The sequence below is a fragment of the Mobula birostris genome, chromosome 7, assembly GCF_030028105.1.
Source record: "Mobula birostris isolate sMobBir1 chromosome 7, sMobBir1.hap1, whole genome shotgun sequence".
Classification (NCBI taxonomy): Eukaryota; Metazoa; Chordata; class Chondrichthyes; order Myliobatiformes; family Myliobatidae; genus Mobula; species Mobula birostris.
The window spans coordinates 31,944,733-31,959,856 of NC_092376.1; the positions used below are offsets into that span (position 1 = coordinate 31,944,733).

Consider the following 15,124-nt stretch of genomic DNA (forward strand, 5'->3'; position numbering starts at 1 on the left):
GCAGACATGTGGTCAGCTGCCATGTTAATCCGACTTGGTACGTGGCTTTAACGAGCCACCATGCCTTTTGATCCTTCCACTGCATCTGTACTGCTGCCACTTTGAAGGTTTATCTTGAGTAAGGTGGAATTCTTTCCAACATTAGGACACCAAACACTGGGCACCATGAGTTCTGGGGTGTCTCTTGACTTTGCCTCCTATACTGGATGCTAGCTTTGTCACTACCTCGTTTGACAACCTAAATAATGTTCAGAACATAAGTGTTCAGTAGAGTATAGTACAGGCTCTTGGCCCATGATGTTGTGCTGACCCATTAATCTACTCCAAAATTAATCTAATCCTTCCCTCCTATATTGCCGTCCATTTTTCTTTCATCCATGTCTCTATGTAAGAGTCTCTTAAAATATCCCTAATATGGAAATTTAGTTGATCACCAAGCTTGGCAAAATGTTTTCAGACTTTTTGGCGCCAGTCGGGAAGCCATCAGTGGGTAGTTGAGAGTGTTGTCTCCTCAGAATGCCGGCCTCCAGAGTCCGAATGGGTATTGATTGGACTGTCAACGTGGACAGTTTAGTAGTAGAAGGTTCTGATCGGCTAGCTTCGAGGGAGCTCTGTTGGAAATGTTTGCTCCACTGTCCAGATCCCGAGATTGCTGGTAATTTGTTGACTGCTGACGTTACGTGAGTCTCCATTCTGAGGAGACAGCACCCTCAGTTGCGCGCTGATGATGGCTTCTCAATTTGAGCCGAAACATCTGCAAACACTTTGCCAAGCTCAGTGTCAGCCAAATTCTCAAATAGCCAACTCGAGCTACCAATATTCCACAATATTTCAAATGTCCCTAATATATTTGCCTCTATCACCATCTCCAGCAGTGAGTTCCATCCACCCACCTCTTTGTTTTTATTTTTAATAGATCAGGTTGGGCTCCCATATCTTGCCCTTGGTAAGCTTCAGCTCAATGGAAACTTCACTGTTCATAACCTGATACTCTGCTCCTGTAATTCAAAACCCCCATAATCAAGTTTAAATCCCCTCATGACCACTTCTCCCTCCCACTATCTGACTCTAACCTCTGCCAGCTGTAAGCACTAAGCTGCAGGGGATTTGGGACTTCGTGGACATCTAATTCAGGTTTTCAGTCGCTTGAACCAAGCAAGGTTATTTTTAAAGCAATTGAGTGAATGGTTGTGGGAAAAAAATCTGGGTAAATTAGAGTAGGTTTAGAAACAGGTGGAAAATGAAGTGAAGTAATGGAGAGAGGAAAAAAACGAAAGATATAAATAAGAAGAGAAAACAAAATTGTAAACAAACCTTGAGCTATTAATGGGAAAGACACTCTAAAGCTTCATTGTTCCTTTTCTGGGTATCCAAGGTTGGATCAGTTAGCTGTACTATAAATTACATCATTTACACAGTTTTACCAACCTTAAATGGCTGTGACCAGAATAACATGAAATCAAGAAGCAATTGATGGCACTAAATGCAGCATTAGGCAATTGGGTTCCCACAAAATTCCCATACAGAGATGTTGTGCTGCACTTGTTAAGTGTGCCTTTTTTTTACTGAGCTTTTTCAATCCTTGCATCTATCATCAAAGCATATATTTAAAATAAAATTACCCAACTAAGCCCCTTGGTCAAAATGTGACAGGTTTAATCAGGGCATCTACTGCCCTACCATTCTACTCAACTTCTCTGTTTATGATGGGATTTGTTAATCATGTTTTCAAGCAGCACTTGCCAGTAGTGTGCTCACTCGTACTTCTTTTGTGTTCTGTAAGGATCACTCAGCTCATTACTGCTTGCTCCAAAATCTCCAAGAACAAGAGGTTAGTTCCATGTGGTGAGAATTAATGCTCTCGATACCGGTGCATCTTTTGTCTGTGTCCCATCAAGCAGCCCCTGGAACAGTGAAGGTGCTGCTAATTAAGTAGTAAACCTCCACAAATTAGAGCTGTGCTTCTCAGAGGATTGTGTTTGTAATTGTTGGAGGCTAGTCATTCCGGCCACCGAACCAAACTTCTAGAGTATCCTGGAGCTGCTTCACTTCCCTCCAACATTAAGGTGCAGCGAGCATTTAGATGGACTGAAATGTGCAAAGGTACACAGGCCACATGTGCCAGGAAATGATCCTCATCCAACATGGACATGTCTAACCACTTGAGTTTATATTAATTGAATCTACTTTCATCAGCTTTTGGCTATTGTGGTACTTGGAGCAACCCTTGCATGTGAGCCTTTCGAAAGCTTGGGTACTCTGTGATCAGTGATTCTCCTGATTTCCCTTAATTACTTCTATCACCTAAAAGCTATAAGTTATGGGTCAGAAGTATGATGGAATAAATGTTATGTGCTTTTCATTTCTGCAAGGCAGCAGCTTAACTGGGATTTTAGCCACCACATTAACAAATTCACTTTCTGCACCACAACATGTCAGCCACACTTACATTGTGCATTGCAGCTTCCCAAACCTGTAACAACTAACCAACTGCAAAGCCAAGTACAGCAGATGCATGGGGAGCGTCAAGAGTTGTTCAGTTCCCCCTCCAAGTTGCATGCAATCCATATTTAGAGATGTATTGCTGCTTGGATCCAACGTTTAAGCATTTCATCTCGGAGCATGGAGGAGGGATGTTGCCAGAACTGTCGCCTCAGTTCAAAGTGGCAACTCTCCTGCACAACCTGTGGGGTAGTTGAGATGGATACTAAACTGTTGGCCTTGGTGGTAATGCTTGCAGTTGGTGTTTAGTTAGCATTAGTCCAATAATTTCATGAGCTAACCAAGAAGCCCCGAGTTTCTTAGTAACGCACACAAAATGCTTGAGGAACTCAAGGTTCAAGATTGTTTAGTATAATTTCTTGCACACAAGTGTAAGGAGAATGAAATAATTGTTATTCCCGATCAGATACAGCACAAAAGATGAAGAACACAATAATACTAAAAAAAACATGCAATAGACATAAATACATAGGATAGCTTGTATACATTGATTATATGTCTGTTGTATTGTTGGGACCATGAGAGGTGGTTGTTATATGTGCGTTTGCAGGAGTTTGAAACTGCTTGCAGTTTCCACTGCTGTGCTGCTGGTGTAAAGGGTGAGTGGAGTGAGTTCTCCAGGAGTTGATAGCCATCTCCTTTGTCTTGACATTAAGCAAGGGGTTTGTTGCTTGGCACCGGACTTCAAGCTCTTCTACCTCCTGTCTGTAGGCCATCTCATCAGGTCAGACAGCATCTGTGGAGGGGAATAAAGCGCTGATATTTTGGGCAGAGACCCTTTATCAGTCATTGAAACATTTTGATTCTTTATTTCTCTCCACAGATGTGGCCAGATTTGTTTGTGTGTGTTTGTCTGTCCAGTATTTATTGTTTATTTCAAATTTCTTATTGCAGGTGTATCCATATTCTGTGAATAAAAGCTTCAATGCAATAACTCAATGAATTTTGAGAACTACCAGTAAGAAAGAATGCAGTTTTCACATTTGATAGTTTTGAAGCATAAGCATAATGAGCCATAATTTTTTCTGCTGTTGTAGTTTTCTAATTTCACATGATTTCAATGATGTGGTCTATGTAAGTATGGGGAAAACAGACCAATCTTTCAATCGTTTGAGGTGCTGCATTGGGTAACCCAAGGTCATTTCTATATTTGGCACAGCATTATTGGCCGAAGGGCCTGTATTGTGCTGTAGGTTTTCTATGTTTCTATGCATTCGAGTATTATGTTCGCACATGAGCTTACTTTTTGATTTTTATTGTAACTTGCAGAAATTTTTCATTTCCTGCTGCCACAAGCAAACTTCATAACATGCACTCTGTGGCCACTTTATTAGGTACACCTGGTTGTGAGTGCAATTCTTTAGCATCCCTCCACAAACAGGAATTGTTGGAAGTCCAGAGCAAAACACACACACACACACACACACACACACACACACACACACACACACACACACACACAATGCGGTGCTGCTGATGTAAAGGGTGAGTGGTGCGAGGCAGTGTCTACGGAAATGAATGAACAGTTGACGTTTTGGGCTGAAACCCCTCAGCAGGACTAGAAAGGAAGGGGGAAGAAGCCAGAATAAGAAGGTGGGGGGGGAAAGGAAGGAGTATAAGCTGGCAGTGATGGTTGAAGCCAGGTGAGGGTTTTTTTCCCTTTTAGTCGTTAATGATAGCACCGTCCTACTCTCCTACCCTCTAGTAATAAGTGATGCTCTTTTGCTGCATACACTAATGGCAAGGACCGTAAAACAGCATTTTTTTTTTTGTTATATCTATTTTTGGCTTAATGTGACATTGGGTCCTACCCAGAAATGTATGTCGTCATTTTGTTATCTTGTGGAAAAGTTTGCACATTAAAACCAACCTCCCACTTCTTGGCTGATCAGCTCTTTTGATGTTTTCAGCACTTTGTATCGTACAGGTTGATCAGTTTGGTCTTGGATTTTGAAAACTTACTATATTCTTTTAATCATATTTTCTTGTCTGTGGAGAATTGCCACTGCCCAGATCAGTGCGTGTTGAACTGTGTCCACTTGGGTGATAGCAATGTCCCACTAGAGTAACGGTTGTTGCAATAAGAGTTCATTCCGTTCAATTAGGCATTTAGACTTTTTGTGTACAGAATTTAAGTTTTCTAAGCAGAGTGCAAATGCTAGAACTTTTATCTAAATTTGTTTCCATATTAGTCAGTCTGATTTTTAACATTAAACACCAGTTGATTGAACTGTATCTTGATAATGATGGTTGTTGCCTTAGTGTCTCCATTCCAATTTACTAGATTGATGTGCCAGGTCTAAAAGTCAGCATATTGTGCAAATTACAAAGAAAACTGCTAATTATAACGATTGATGGCTAACATTTATTAAGAACAGTGTAAGGCTACAGTTTTGCTGAGCTGGATTACTATAAGGATTATTGCTGATGGAGTCTAATAAAGTTGTTGTTCAGCTGCTAAAATATTACCAATCAAATACAAAAAGTAAAAATAAAGTAAAATTAATAAATGACAAACCAAAGAGTCCATCTAATATTCCACTATTGATATGAAAAGGTCAATATAAATGGCAGATAGAATTATTTGATAATGAAACGTGTGAGGTATATATAGGAAACCAAAGGGGAGCAGTGTAGTTGCCATAACAACAGCCTTTGTGACTTTTTGATCTGTTCTGAAGGTTTGAGAGTGCAAGCTTAGTGATAATTTTCGCTTGTGGTATTTTGTACCCTGTTTAGTTGCAAAAATACTTAGTAAGGCCTCTTAGTTGCCTTACTCTGAAGTTGTAAGCAAAACAGCTTTTACTCCACTTTTTCAAAATAAAACCATTTTGCAATAATTTCCTTGAGGCCTTTCAATTGACTTCTACCATTTTCCTACATTAGAGATAGATTGCTAGTTTGCCTTGGAGTTTAACTTTGTCAATTGCTTCCATTGCCTGCAATAAGCTAATATTAGGGGTGATGGATAATAACCACTGGATTGATTGCTGGGAATGATTTCAGCTTTTCCTTTTGCTTTAAAGGAATACAGTGGAATTCTGTTGATGAAATTTAGAATGCTCTGACCAGCTTAGTTTCCCTGTGATATACACTATATTCATTCATTAAGATGGGTGGGTCTGATTTTGGGAGTTGAGACTGGTGTCTGTGCTCCTTCGTAGTAGCTGGCTCATTATTCTTGTGATTTAACAGTGTGCAATTTTGGTCACTTACCAGGAAAGCTGAGGCCTGGGTGATCCCTGACACCATTGAAGTGATAAACTTGTCAACAGTGCATTGACTGCTTAACCTGCTGACGCATTTCTGACCTTGGTACTCTGTTAAATGCATGTGAGCTGACACACAGCACGAGCACACAGCATTTGTGTAAGGATATCAGAGTTGATGCTAACTGATCATGTACTTGTCATTCTATTTGGTATCAAGATTTCTTTTTTTTTTCCTGAAAAGATCCTGACACACTGAAGGATTTTTTTAACTGTGCCTTTACAACATCCAGCAGAGATTTAATTTTGACTACATAGTGCGGATTGTCTGAACAACAAACTTCAATGGAATGCACTAAAAATATAGCCCTGAGACGAGGTTACCAGTTGCTATTCCAGTCACCATCATCACCATCATCAGGTGCCATGCCCAGTTTGAGCTTTGACTGCCATGGCCCACACTCTCCTGTTTTAGGTCAAGTTGATCAATTCATTGGTATTCATTTCCAGTTCTCTGGCTGCTGTCTCCATCATCATTTGTCTTTGTCTTCCTCGTGCTTTCTTACCTTCAATCTTTCCCATAATTACTGTGCATTCTAACTCCTCTTTCCTAATCACATGTCCAATGAAGTTACATTGCCTTTTCAGGATCTCATACATTATTTCTCTTTTTGTGTTTGCTCTGTTCATGACACCTTCGTTAGATATTCATTTCATCCATGATATTCTTTGTGTCCTCCTCAAAAAACACATCTCTGCTGCTTCAATTTGTTTCCTCAGGTTACTAGATATTGTCCAATATTTGGAGCCATATAACATAACTGGATAAATGTAACGTTTCAGTGCTCTGAGATGGGTTGTCATGCCTAGTTTAGTGTTGGTCGGTATACTTCTCATTCTCGTAAAGGTGTCTTTTGCCATCCCTATTCTTTTGATGCCCATATCGCACCTGCCATCTGATGTCACCCAGCTTCCTAAGTAGCAAAAGTTCTGTACTTGTTTTATGTCTTCCCCGTTTATTCTCAGCCTGCAGATAGGATTCTCCTTTTTGGATACCACCATACATTCTGTCTTTTTGCAATTGATAGACCCATTTTTGCACTTCTTCAACAACTATATCAATTAAGTTTTGTAGTTCTTCCTCCGTACTTGCAATTAACACAGTGTCATCTGCATATCTGAAATTATTGATGTTTTCACTGCCAACTTTGATTCCCAAGATGTCTCTTATTTTTTGTAATATTGTTTCACTGTACGCATTAAACAGATCAGGGGAGAAAACACACCCTTCTCTTGATTTTCGTAAACTGACTCACTTCTCCATCTATTCCTACAGCGGCAGTTTGTTCCCAGTACAGATTTCTAATTAGGCGGCGGTCTTTCGAATCTAGATCTAGAGTTTCCTGTAATATTTCGAATAACTTATTGTGCTTCACTTTATCAAATGCTTTTGTGTAGTCAATAAAACAAATAAACAAATCTTTTTGCACTTGAATACCTCGTTCTGATAGTATCCTTAACATCAATATCGCGTTTCTTGTACCTTCTTGTCTTTCACAAAATCACATTGTTCTTTACCTATTTCAGCTTGTATCTTACTTTTAGCTCTTGTCATCAAAATTCTTAGAAGGATCTTGGTGATATGACTCATTAAACTTATGGTCCTATGTAATTCACATTCTATTGCTCCAGCTTTCTTAGGAAGAGTGATAAATACTGATTTTTTTTTTTCATCTCTTCTGGTATTATTCCAGTCTCATAAATGTCATTGATTAAATCATTAAGTTTTTCAATTCCATAATCTTCAAGGGCGATAATTTGTTCTATTACTAATTCATCAGGACCTGCTGCCTTTCCTTTCTTCATCTTATCTATTGCTTCAGATTTTAAAATACTTGGACCTTCAATGTTCTTCTTTGTCTTCAAAGAATTCCTGGAATATACTCAGTCCATCTGTTCATAATCTCATCTTTTTTCATAATAATGGTACCGTCCTTTGCTTTCAAACATCCACCTGAAGAACAGAGGAGTTTATTTTACCAGTGATATTCTTGATTTGTTGATGTAACCTTTCTGGATCAGTAATAGGGATTCTTTCTAATTGCTCACATTCCTGGTTTAACCATTCTTCTTTGGCTTTTTGATACAAGCTTTTAACTTTTTTATCTAAGGACTTGTATTCTATAGGATTTGCTTTCTTCCGTCTTCTTTCTTCTACTAGATTTTTGATTTTATCTGTCATCCATTTACTCTTTGTGCTTTTTTCTCTTTTAGGAATCACTGACTTTGCTGATTCTACCAAGGCATCCTTTAAAGAGTTAAACTTCATGATTGCTATCATCTTCAACAGATTCTATTTCTAGACTTTGAAATCTATTCCTTACTTCAATTGTAAATTTTTGTCTTAAGTTTTCTTCTTTAGTTGTGAGTAGTCAAGGGATTGTTCTGGTTTTTGCTTCTTTAGTTTTTTAAGTTTTACTTTTACATGACATACTACTGGGTTATGGTCACTATTACAGTCTGCACCTGGATATGTTTTGCATTGAGTCACTGAGTTTCTAGATCTTTGGTTTATAGTAATAAAGTCAATTTGATTTCTGGTGCTATCTCCTGGACTTTTCCAGGTCCTTAAACGTCTTGAATGGTTTTTAAAGTAGGTATTCATACTGACCTGATTATTCATCTTGCACCATTCTACCCGTTTCTCGCCTCTCATTTCTTTCCCCTAGTCCAAATTTTCCTGGGGTATTTCCATCAGCACCTTGTCCTACTTTAGCATTTTGATCTCCCATGACAATGACAATAACAATAACAATAACAATATCTTGAGATTTGCATCTATTCTTTGCTTGTTCATGCTCTTCATAGAATTTATCTATATCCTCATTTGTTCCATCTGTTGTCCGTGCATATACCTGTATAATTGCTACATCAAATGGCTGTCCTCGGAATCTAACAAGGAGCACGCTTTCTGATATTGCCCAATGTCCTGAATCAATTTTTGCATGATTTCATCCATAAGAATTCCTACTCCATTAGTATGGGATGTTCCGCAAGAATTAGTGTTTCATTTCTATTCTGACATGTTCCAGCACCTGCCCAACGAACTTCGCTAATTCCCATGGTGTTAATCTTTAATCTTTCCATTTAATTTATCACATTGTCCAATCTTCCTGCTTGATATAGGGTTCTTACATTCCAAGTGGCAATAATTTTCTTTTGTGTTACTTGAATTTTATGAGCAGTAGCTTGATGACGGTCAGGGATTCCCTGCTGCCCAGAATCAACCCTACCGAGCAAAGCATCTTCAGTAGCATAATTATAAGGATTGCTACTTTTGTCTAATATACTACTAATTATTATGAAAATGCTTATCCTTTGTACATTCTAGCATGTTAATTATTAAAGAACACTGGTTTGGAATCATTTTGACTCAGAACTTTATACCAGTGAGTAGTCCATGGTTGTTGCTGAACTTGATCATTTTGTAAATCAACTCTAGTTACCTTGTGCTCCTAAGCTAACCCAATCCTTTATGTGAATCGATGCCTTTGCATCAGATTGAAGCTATAACAATCCTTGTTCATTAAATAACTGATGGGGGGAGGGGGAGGATAATCTTTACCTCTGGATTTAACCATCCATTAATTCCATTTATCTTTTGGATGCAAGAATGGTGAAATTGCTGTACCTTCTCACTCAGACTTCATAAGGAGTCTGATTTCAGAAAACCGTTGTCAAAGAAAGACCAGTAAGTATGAGAGTTCTATATTTGAAGAAGAATCCTAAATTACGGAGCTAATATGGAGAAAAATATTTTGTGCAGAACATCCAGCATTTCCTTGTGAGATATGGTCCTTTATGGGTCTGTTGTTCTCTAACGTGGCTTTGAATCCTTGGTGTCCGCCAAGGACATTTTGGTATTTCCCATGTAATTAATTGATGCAGCTGGTCGAGTTATTAAAGAGTAGCACCTTAATCCTGAAATATGTATAAACCTGGAAATCTTATTGTAAGTCCGAACTACCCTGTGTGGAAGTTCAGAATGAGTTGTGTATGTGTGACATAATACAGCATGGAAAAAATTATTTAGTTTATTATTTAGAGATACGGCTGCAATAGGCCCTTCAAGCTGCACCTCCCAGCAACCTCAGATTTACCCCGACACTAATCACGGGACAACTTACAATGATCAATTAACCTACTAACCAGTACGTCTTTGCACCGTGGGAGGAAACTGGAGAAAGCCCACACATTCCATGGGAACGATGTACTGATGACATTGGAATTGAACCCTGAACTCCGAACACTCCGAGCTGTAATAGCATCACACTAACTGCTACACTACTGTGGCGCCCCAGAAGTTGTTCAGTGCCTAGAGAGATGAGGAAGAGTGCAATGATTTGTCATTGCATTTAACCCTCTTGCCAATATCCCTTTTCAGTTTGTATTTGTGTCTGGAGTTGCCAGCAGACACAACATCATTAACAGCAGGACATACTTTCATAAGATTAAGAGGTAATCATTCTTTCCTCCCTGGCTGCTAAATTAGTGCTTCATTTATGGCTTGAGCTTTGCACGAGAAACAGGAATTTGTGTAGCAACCCTGCAGCCCTTTTCCTGTTAGGGAAAAAAAGACTTTATTGTTTGGCAGCACCGGGAGGCAGTGCTGTTAGTTGGAAACATGACCTGAAAACTCACCCATTGATCTAACTGTTACAGGATCTCTGTAGGTGTCTAATTGTTTTCATTTAACAAGTGAAAGGAGGCCCATATACACTATCAACATTCAACTGCATGTAGATAAGGCAATGATGTTTTGACCTCCACCAATTTAATTCTGCAAGTGATTAATTTAATGTCCTTGTTTCTGCCGCTAAATGTTTACATGAACACTGGAACTAAAAATGTGATCAGAGCTGGGTGAAATGTTCTATTCAAAATAACAGCCTTTTTGAAAAATGTCCTGACCTGAGTTTTCAGTAGTTGGGTATAACTTATCAGTAAGAAGGGGAAGATGTTGCAATAAATGTTCCACGAAATGGTAATGTACATCAGTTGTGACAAAAAGCATTTAGCAGAAACTTAAATTCTGTATCTGGCAGCATAACTAACTGAGGTATTGCCAAAAGATTTTCTTTTTTGTAGGTATGCCAGAAATGACTGGATCTGTGATCAGTTCTATTTCAAGCAAATTTAATGGATATTATTGAGTTTCTGCACTGACCAGCAATTTGAGTTTCAGGTTTTCAAAATCAGCTTGCTGTCCCACTGTTGTGGTCAACACTCGGTACATTTGAGCAAATTTAAAATTTTTAAGCACAAAATGCAATTTCTTTTCTCTTCCTGGTTCTAGACCCTGATACTCATTTTTAAGCCCCTTATTGGTCATAGAATTTTTCTCTAGCTTGGGTTAATAAAATAGAACCCAAAGCTCAAACTGCATTATTTTACTATACGAAGTTTTTTTTTGCTGGATTATATCTTAATTTTAAGGATATTGTACATTATACCAGTAGTCCATATGGCACATCTTGTAGTGTATGCATATACTGTTTAGAGGCTGAAAAGCATAAATAAGCATATGGCTATGAATATTTTTGATTTAATTAGCTTTGATTATGACTGATACTTGCTTGTCACCAGCCCTTCTATCTTTCTCCATATACAACCTCACCCCAGCACTCATCTTTCTACTCCCCGTCTTCTGACATTTCCTTGCCCGATGGTTGTGTTGATCTCCATTCCAGAGACTGGTAGTATGTTGCTAGAAACTTGCATTTCTAGTGAGCAAGGGATGCTCAGCAGATGGAACATCTGATGTTACCAATTGTAAAGATTGAGCCAGAACATCTTTTATTTTTCCAATAGTTTTAACAGTTTATTAGTAACTTTTAACATAGATTTGCTGAAGAATGTTGGGTTACTCTGAACTGGAAGAAGATTTGTTGTAGTTGAAATTGTTAGCAGTCTATTTGAGTATAACAGGCAGTGTTTCTTTATAATTAAATCCTTAATACAATAGTTTTGTTTCCAAAATACCTCCTGCCATGCAAGTCTTGTCCTAAATCTTTATTGTCTTGAAATCATAAACTTGTGTTGTGATCAAATGAGATAATTGTGCATGCCTGCAGTCCTTAGTGTATTTGGAGACTAGACTCTAGATTTTGTTTCTAAATATTCCTGCTTGGCTATCTGTAAAAACTGAATAAACAATGTACTTGACAATATCTTGTAGTTCTATGTTTCTTGTTAGTACAATATCTTGTTAGTACTTGACAATATCTTGTAGTTTTATGTTTCAGTTGCAACTATATCGGTTCCATCTACTCTTCCCCCGATGCCTTACAACTTTAACTTGCTTGGGAATGAAATGCTTAGAATGTTGAGTGTTTATGTGGCAATGTACTAAAGCAGTGCACTGAAGCAGAGGTTCTGACTTGGCAATATGTATTTTCTTTTTGCAGAACTCAATCCGTCATAACTTGTCACTGCACAGCAAGTTTGTACGAGTTCAGAATGAGGGAACTGGCAAGAGTTCTTGGTGGATGCTAAATCCTGAAGGGGGAAAGAGTGGAAAATCTCCAAGGAGAAGAGCAGCATCCATGGATAACAACAGCAAGTTCGCAAAAAGCAGAGGAAGGGCGGCTAAGAAAAAGGCAGCTCTTCAGGCAGGTCAAGATGGCAGTGCTGATAGTCCCGGAACACAGTTCTCAAAGTGGCCTGGAAGTCCGAACTCGCACGGTAATGATGATTTTGACGCCTGGACCACTTTCAGAACGAGAACTGGTTCAAATGCTAGCACATTAAGTGGAAGGCTCTCTCCTATTATGACAGAACAGGAAGATATTGGTGATGGTGAGGTTCATCAAATGTCACCCTTAGTCTATCCAGGTAGCTCCAGTAAAATGGCATCAACACTACCGAGTCTAAGTGAGATGACTAGTTCTATGAACAATTCTATGACTGAAAATGTGATGGAAGATCTCTTGGACAATTTGAATCTTTTGTCCCCAAACTCATCTCTGGTAGCATCCACCCAGCCTTCGTCAGTGTCACTAATGCAGCAAAGTACTGGCTACTCATTTGCACCCCAGAACACAGCCATTGGTTCACAGACCCCAGATTACAGAAAATGCCTCTATGCTCAGAGCAGTATGAATTCTCTGCAGCAAATGCCTATGCAGACCTTTCAAGAGAAAAAGCAGAACTTTGGGCCAATCACCCAATATAACTGCCCAAAGGGGCTGCTTAAAGAGTTACTAACTTCTGACTCGCCTCCTCACGGCGATATGTTACCACAAGTGGATACTGTGGTCTCACAAGCTAACAGTCGAATGAGCAGTCAGAATATGATGATCCCCACCACAATGTCCTCATATGCTAACCAGGGAGTTCACACCAAGTTGATGAACCCCAACATCCAGCAACATCCAGTGCATAGCCAGCATTCAGTTGCAATGAATGGCTGTGTCATACCTCGTACCGTGAGCATCATGACTCACCCTTCAAATATTCGACATCTTTCAGCCCCAAAAAACCAGATACACGTGCCTATGTCTTTGCAACTTAATGCAATGGATCCATACCATATTAATAGCAACGGAGGCTATGGAAGAATGAATATTGCTGCTGTGAATCAAGAGAAGCTCCCTAGTGATTTGGATGATATGTTCATTGAAAGCCTGGATTGTGATGTTGAGTCCATTATTCGTAATGACCTTATGGATGGTGATACTTTAGACTTTAATTTAGACTGCTATTCAAACAGTTCAAAAGCACCCACACACAGCTGGGTATCTGGCTAAATTTTTATTATGAGGTAAGTATTAGATTTTGTACTAAAATTGCATGCTCTTGCTCTGTGTCTATTAACACTACCTCAGTGATAATAACTTGAAGTAAATTAAGTGGTATAGTAATGCTATCCTTTGCACTAATATTATGAAGTTGAAGGATATGCTCTCCTATGAAAATGAGGAAATGTAATTTCAAGGGAAAGAAATCTACTTAAAACAATAAGACACAGGAGCAGAATGAGGCCATTCAGCCCATCGAGTCTGTTCTGTCATTCCATCATGACTGATTTATTATCTCACACAACCCCATTCCCTGTATTCTCTCCATAACCTTTGAGGCCTTTACTAAATAAGGACCTAGAACCTCTGATTTAAATATATTCAACTACTTTGCCTCCACAGCTGTCTGTTGCAATGAATTTCAGACTCACAACCCTCTGGCTTAAAAAAAAAAATCCCTCACCAGCATTCTAAACGGATGTCCCTCTTTTCTGAGGCTGTGCCCTCTGGTTTTAGACTGCCCCTGCCATAGAAAACATCCTCTCCACGTTCACTCTATCCTGGCCTTTCAATATTCCAACAGGTTTTGGTGAGATACATCTGCTGTTTGTTGCCTTCGTGTCCCAGTGGAGTGACTGGGGTGTTTGCCATTCTTTGAAAACTGGGGAGTTGTTATGCCTTCCGCTTGGGACTAACATAATGGGAACTCCAGATTTATGAAGCCTGGAGAAGCGAGAGTATCTTTGTGTTACAATGCAAAATCATCTCAAACTGATTTTTTTTTAGATTAAATTTGCCATTGTCATGAGGTTATCAGCACTCCTACTATAGTAGAAATTAGTAATCGGTGATTGAGGATTTCATCAGATGTTAGTTTGCATATTTATAGAAGATCTCCATTGCTTACAACCAGCTCAGAAGAACTAATCCATCAGAATGAGACAATGGCATACATTCCCTTTTTAACTGGCTACCTCCCTGGATAGATAGTTTAACTTGACTCTTTCTTCACCTTCCATCCTCCAACTATTTTTGAAGTGCACTTACCCAGCTTTCTGAATTGGTAATTCTTTGTTACAAACCAAGTAAGGTACTAGTATCACTACATACCACTAGATAAGAATTTGTTTTTTAGTGTTTTTGAGCGGGTGCTCCAATAATGCTTTGCATCTTTGTTTGAAAATGTACCTGTCAAGTAAGAGTAGGGCTTTCCACACTTCTATGAAAAATAATTGAATATCATACAAGAGCTTCTATTATGGAGACGGAAATTGGCTTTCCATTTCTGCAAGCAAGCTGTCCCATTTTCCGTGCTGGTGATAAATTGGTTCAGAAGCCTGAGAGGTCAAGCTCTAGTAAACAAATTTGAGTTGGTATTTATGATTACTGGGAATATGCATACTTATTCTTAGTGTCTCATGGGTAAAATATTAAATTGGAGGTTTTATCATGATGTGAATAACCTTATGATATTGTTAGAAGACTAAGGTGTTTGTGAATCTCTCTGACGTTTGGCACCTCCCAGATCACTTGTCTTGAGACAAACCCAGTTATTTGTCTTGGCCCTTTTTAATATTCAAATTCGTCAGCATATTGGCTACAAAAATAAACCAT

At 38.8% G+C, this 15,124-nt stretch overlaps 1 protein-coding gene across 1 annotated transcript in view; it reads left to right on the top strand.

The window, feature by feature from the left end:
• Positions 1 to 15,124, top strand: part of foxo1a (forkhead box O1 a) — an 82,588-nt gene that overhangs the window by 61,878 nt on the left and 5,586 nt on the right. The window contains exon 2 of the mRNA XM_072262858.1: positions 12,179 to 13,533. Coding sequence (XP_072118959.1) covers positions 12,179 to 13,519 — 1,341 coding nt within the window. The 3' untranslated portion in view covers positions 13,520 to 13,533. The remainder of the gene's footprint in view (positions 1 to 12,178; positions 13,534 to 15,124) is intronic.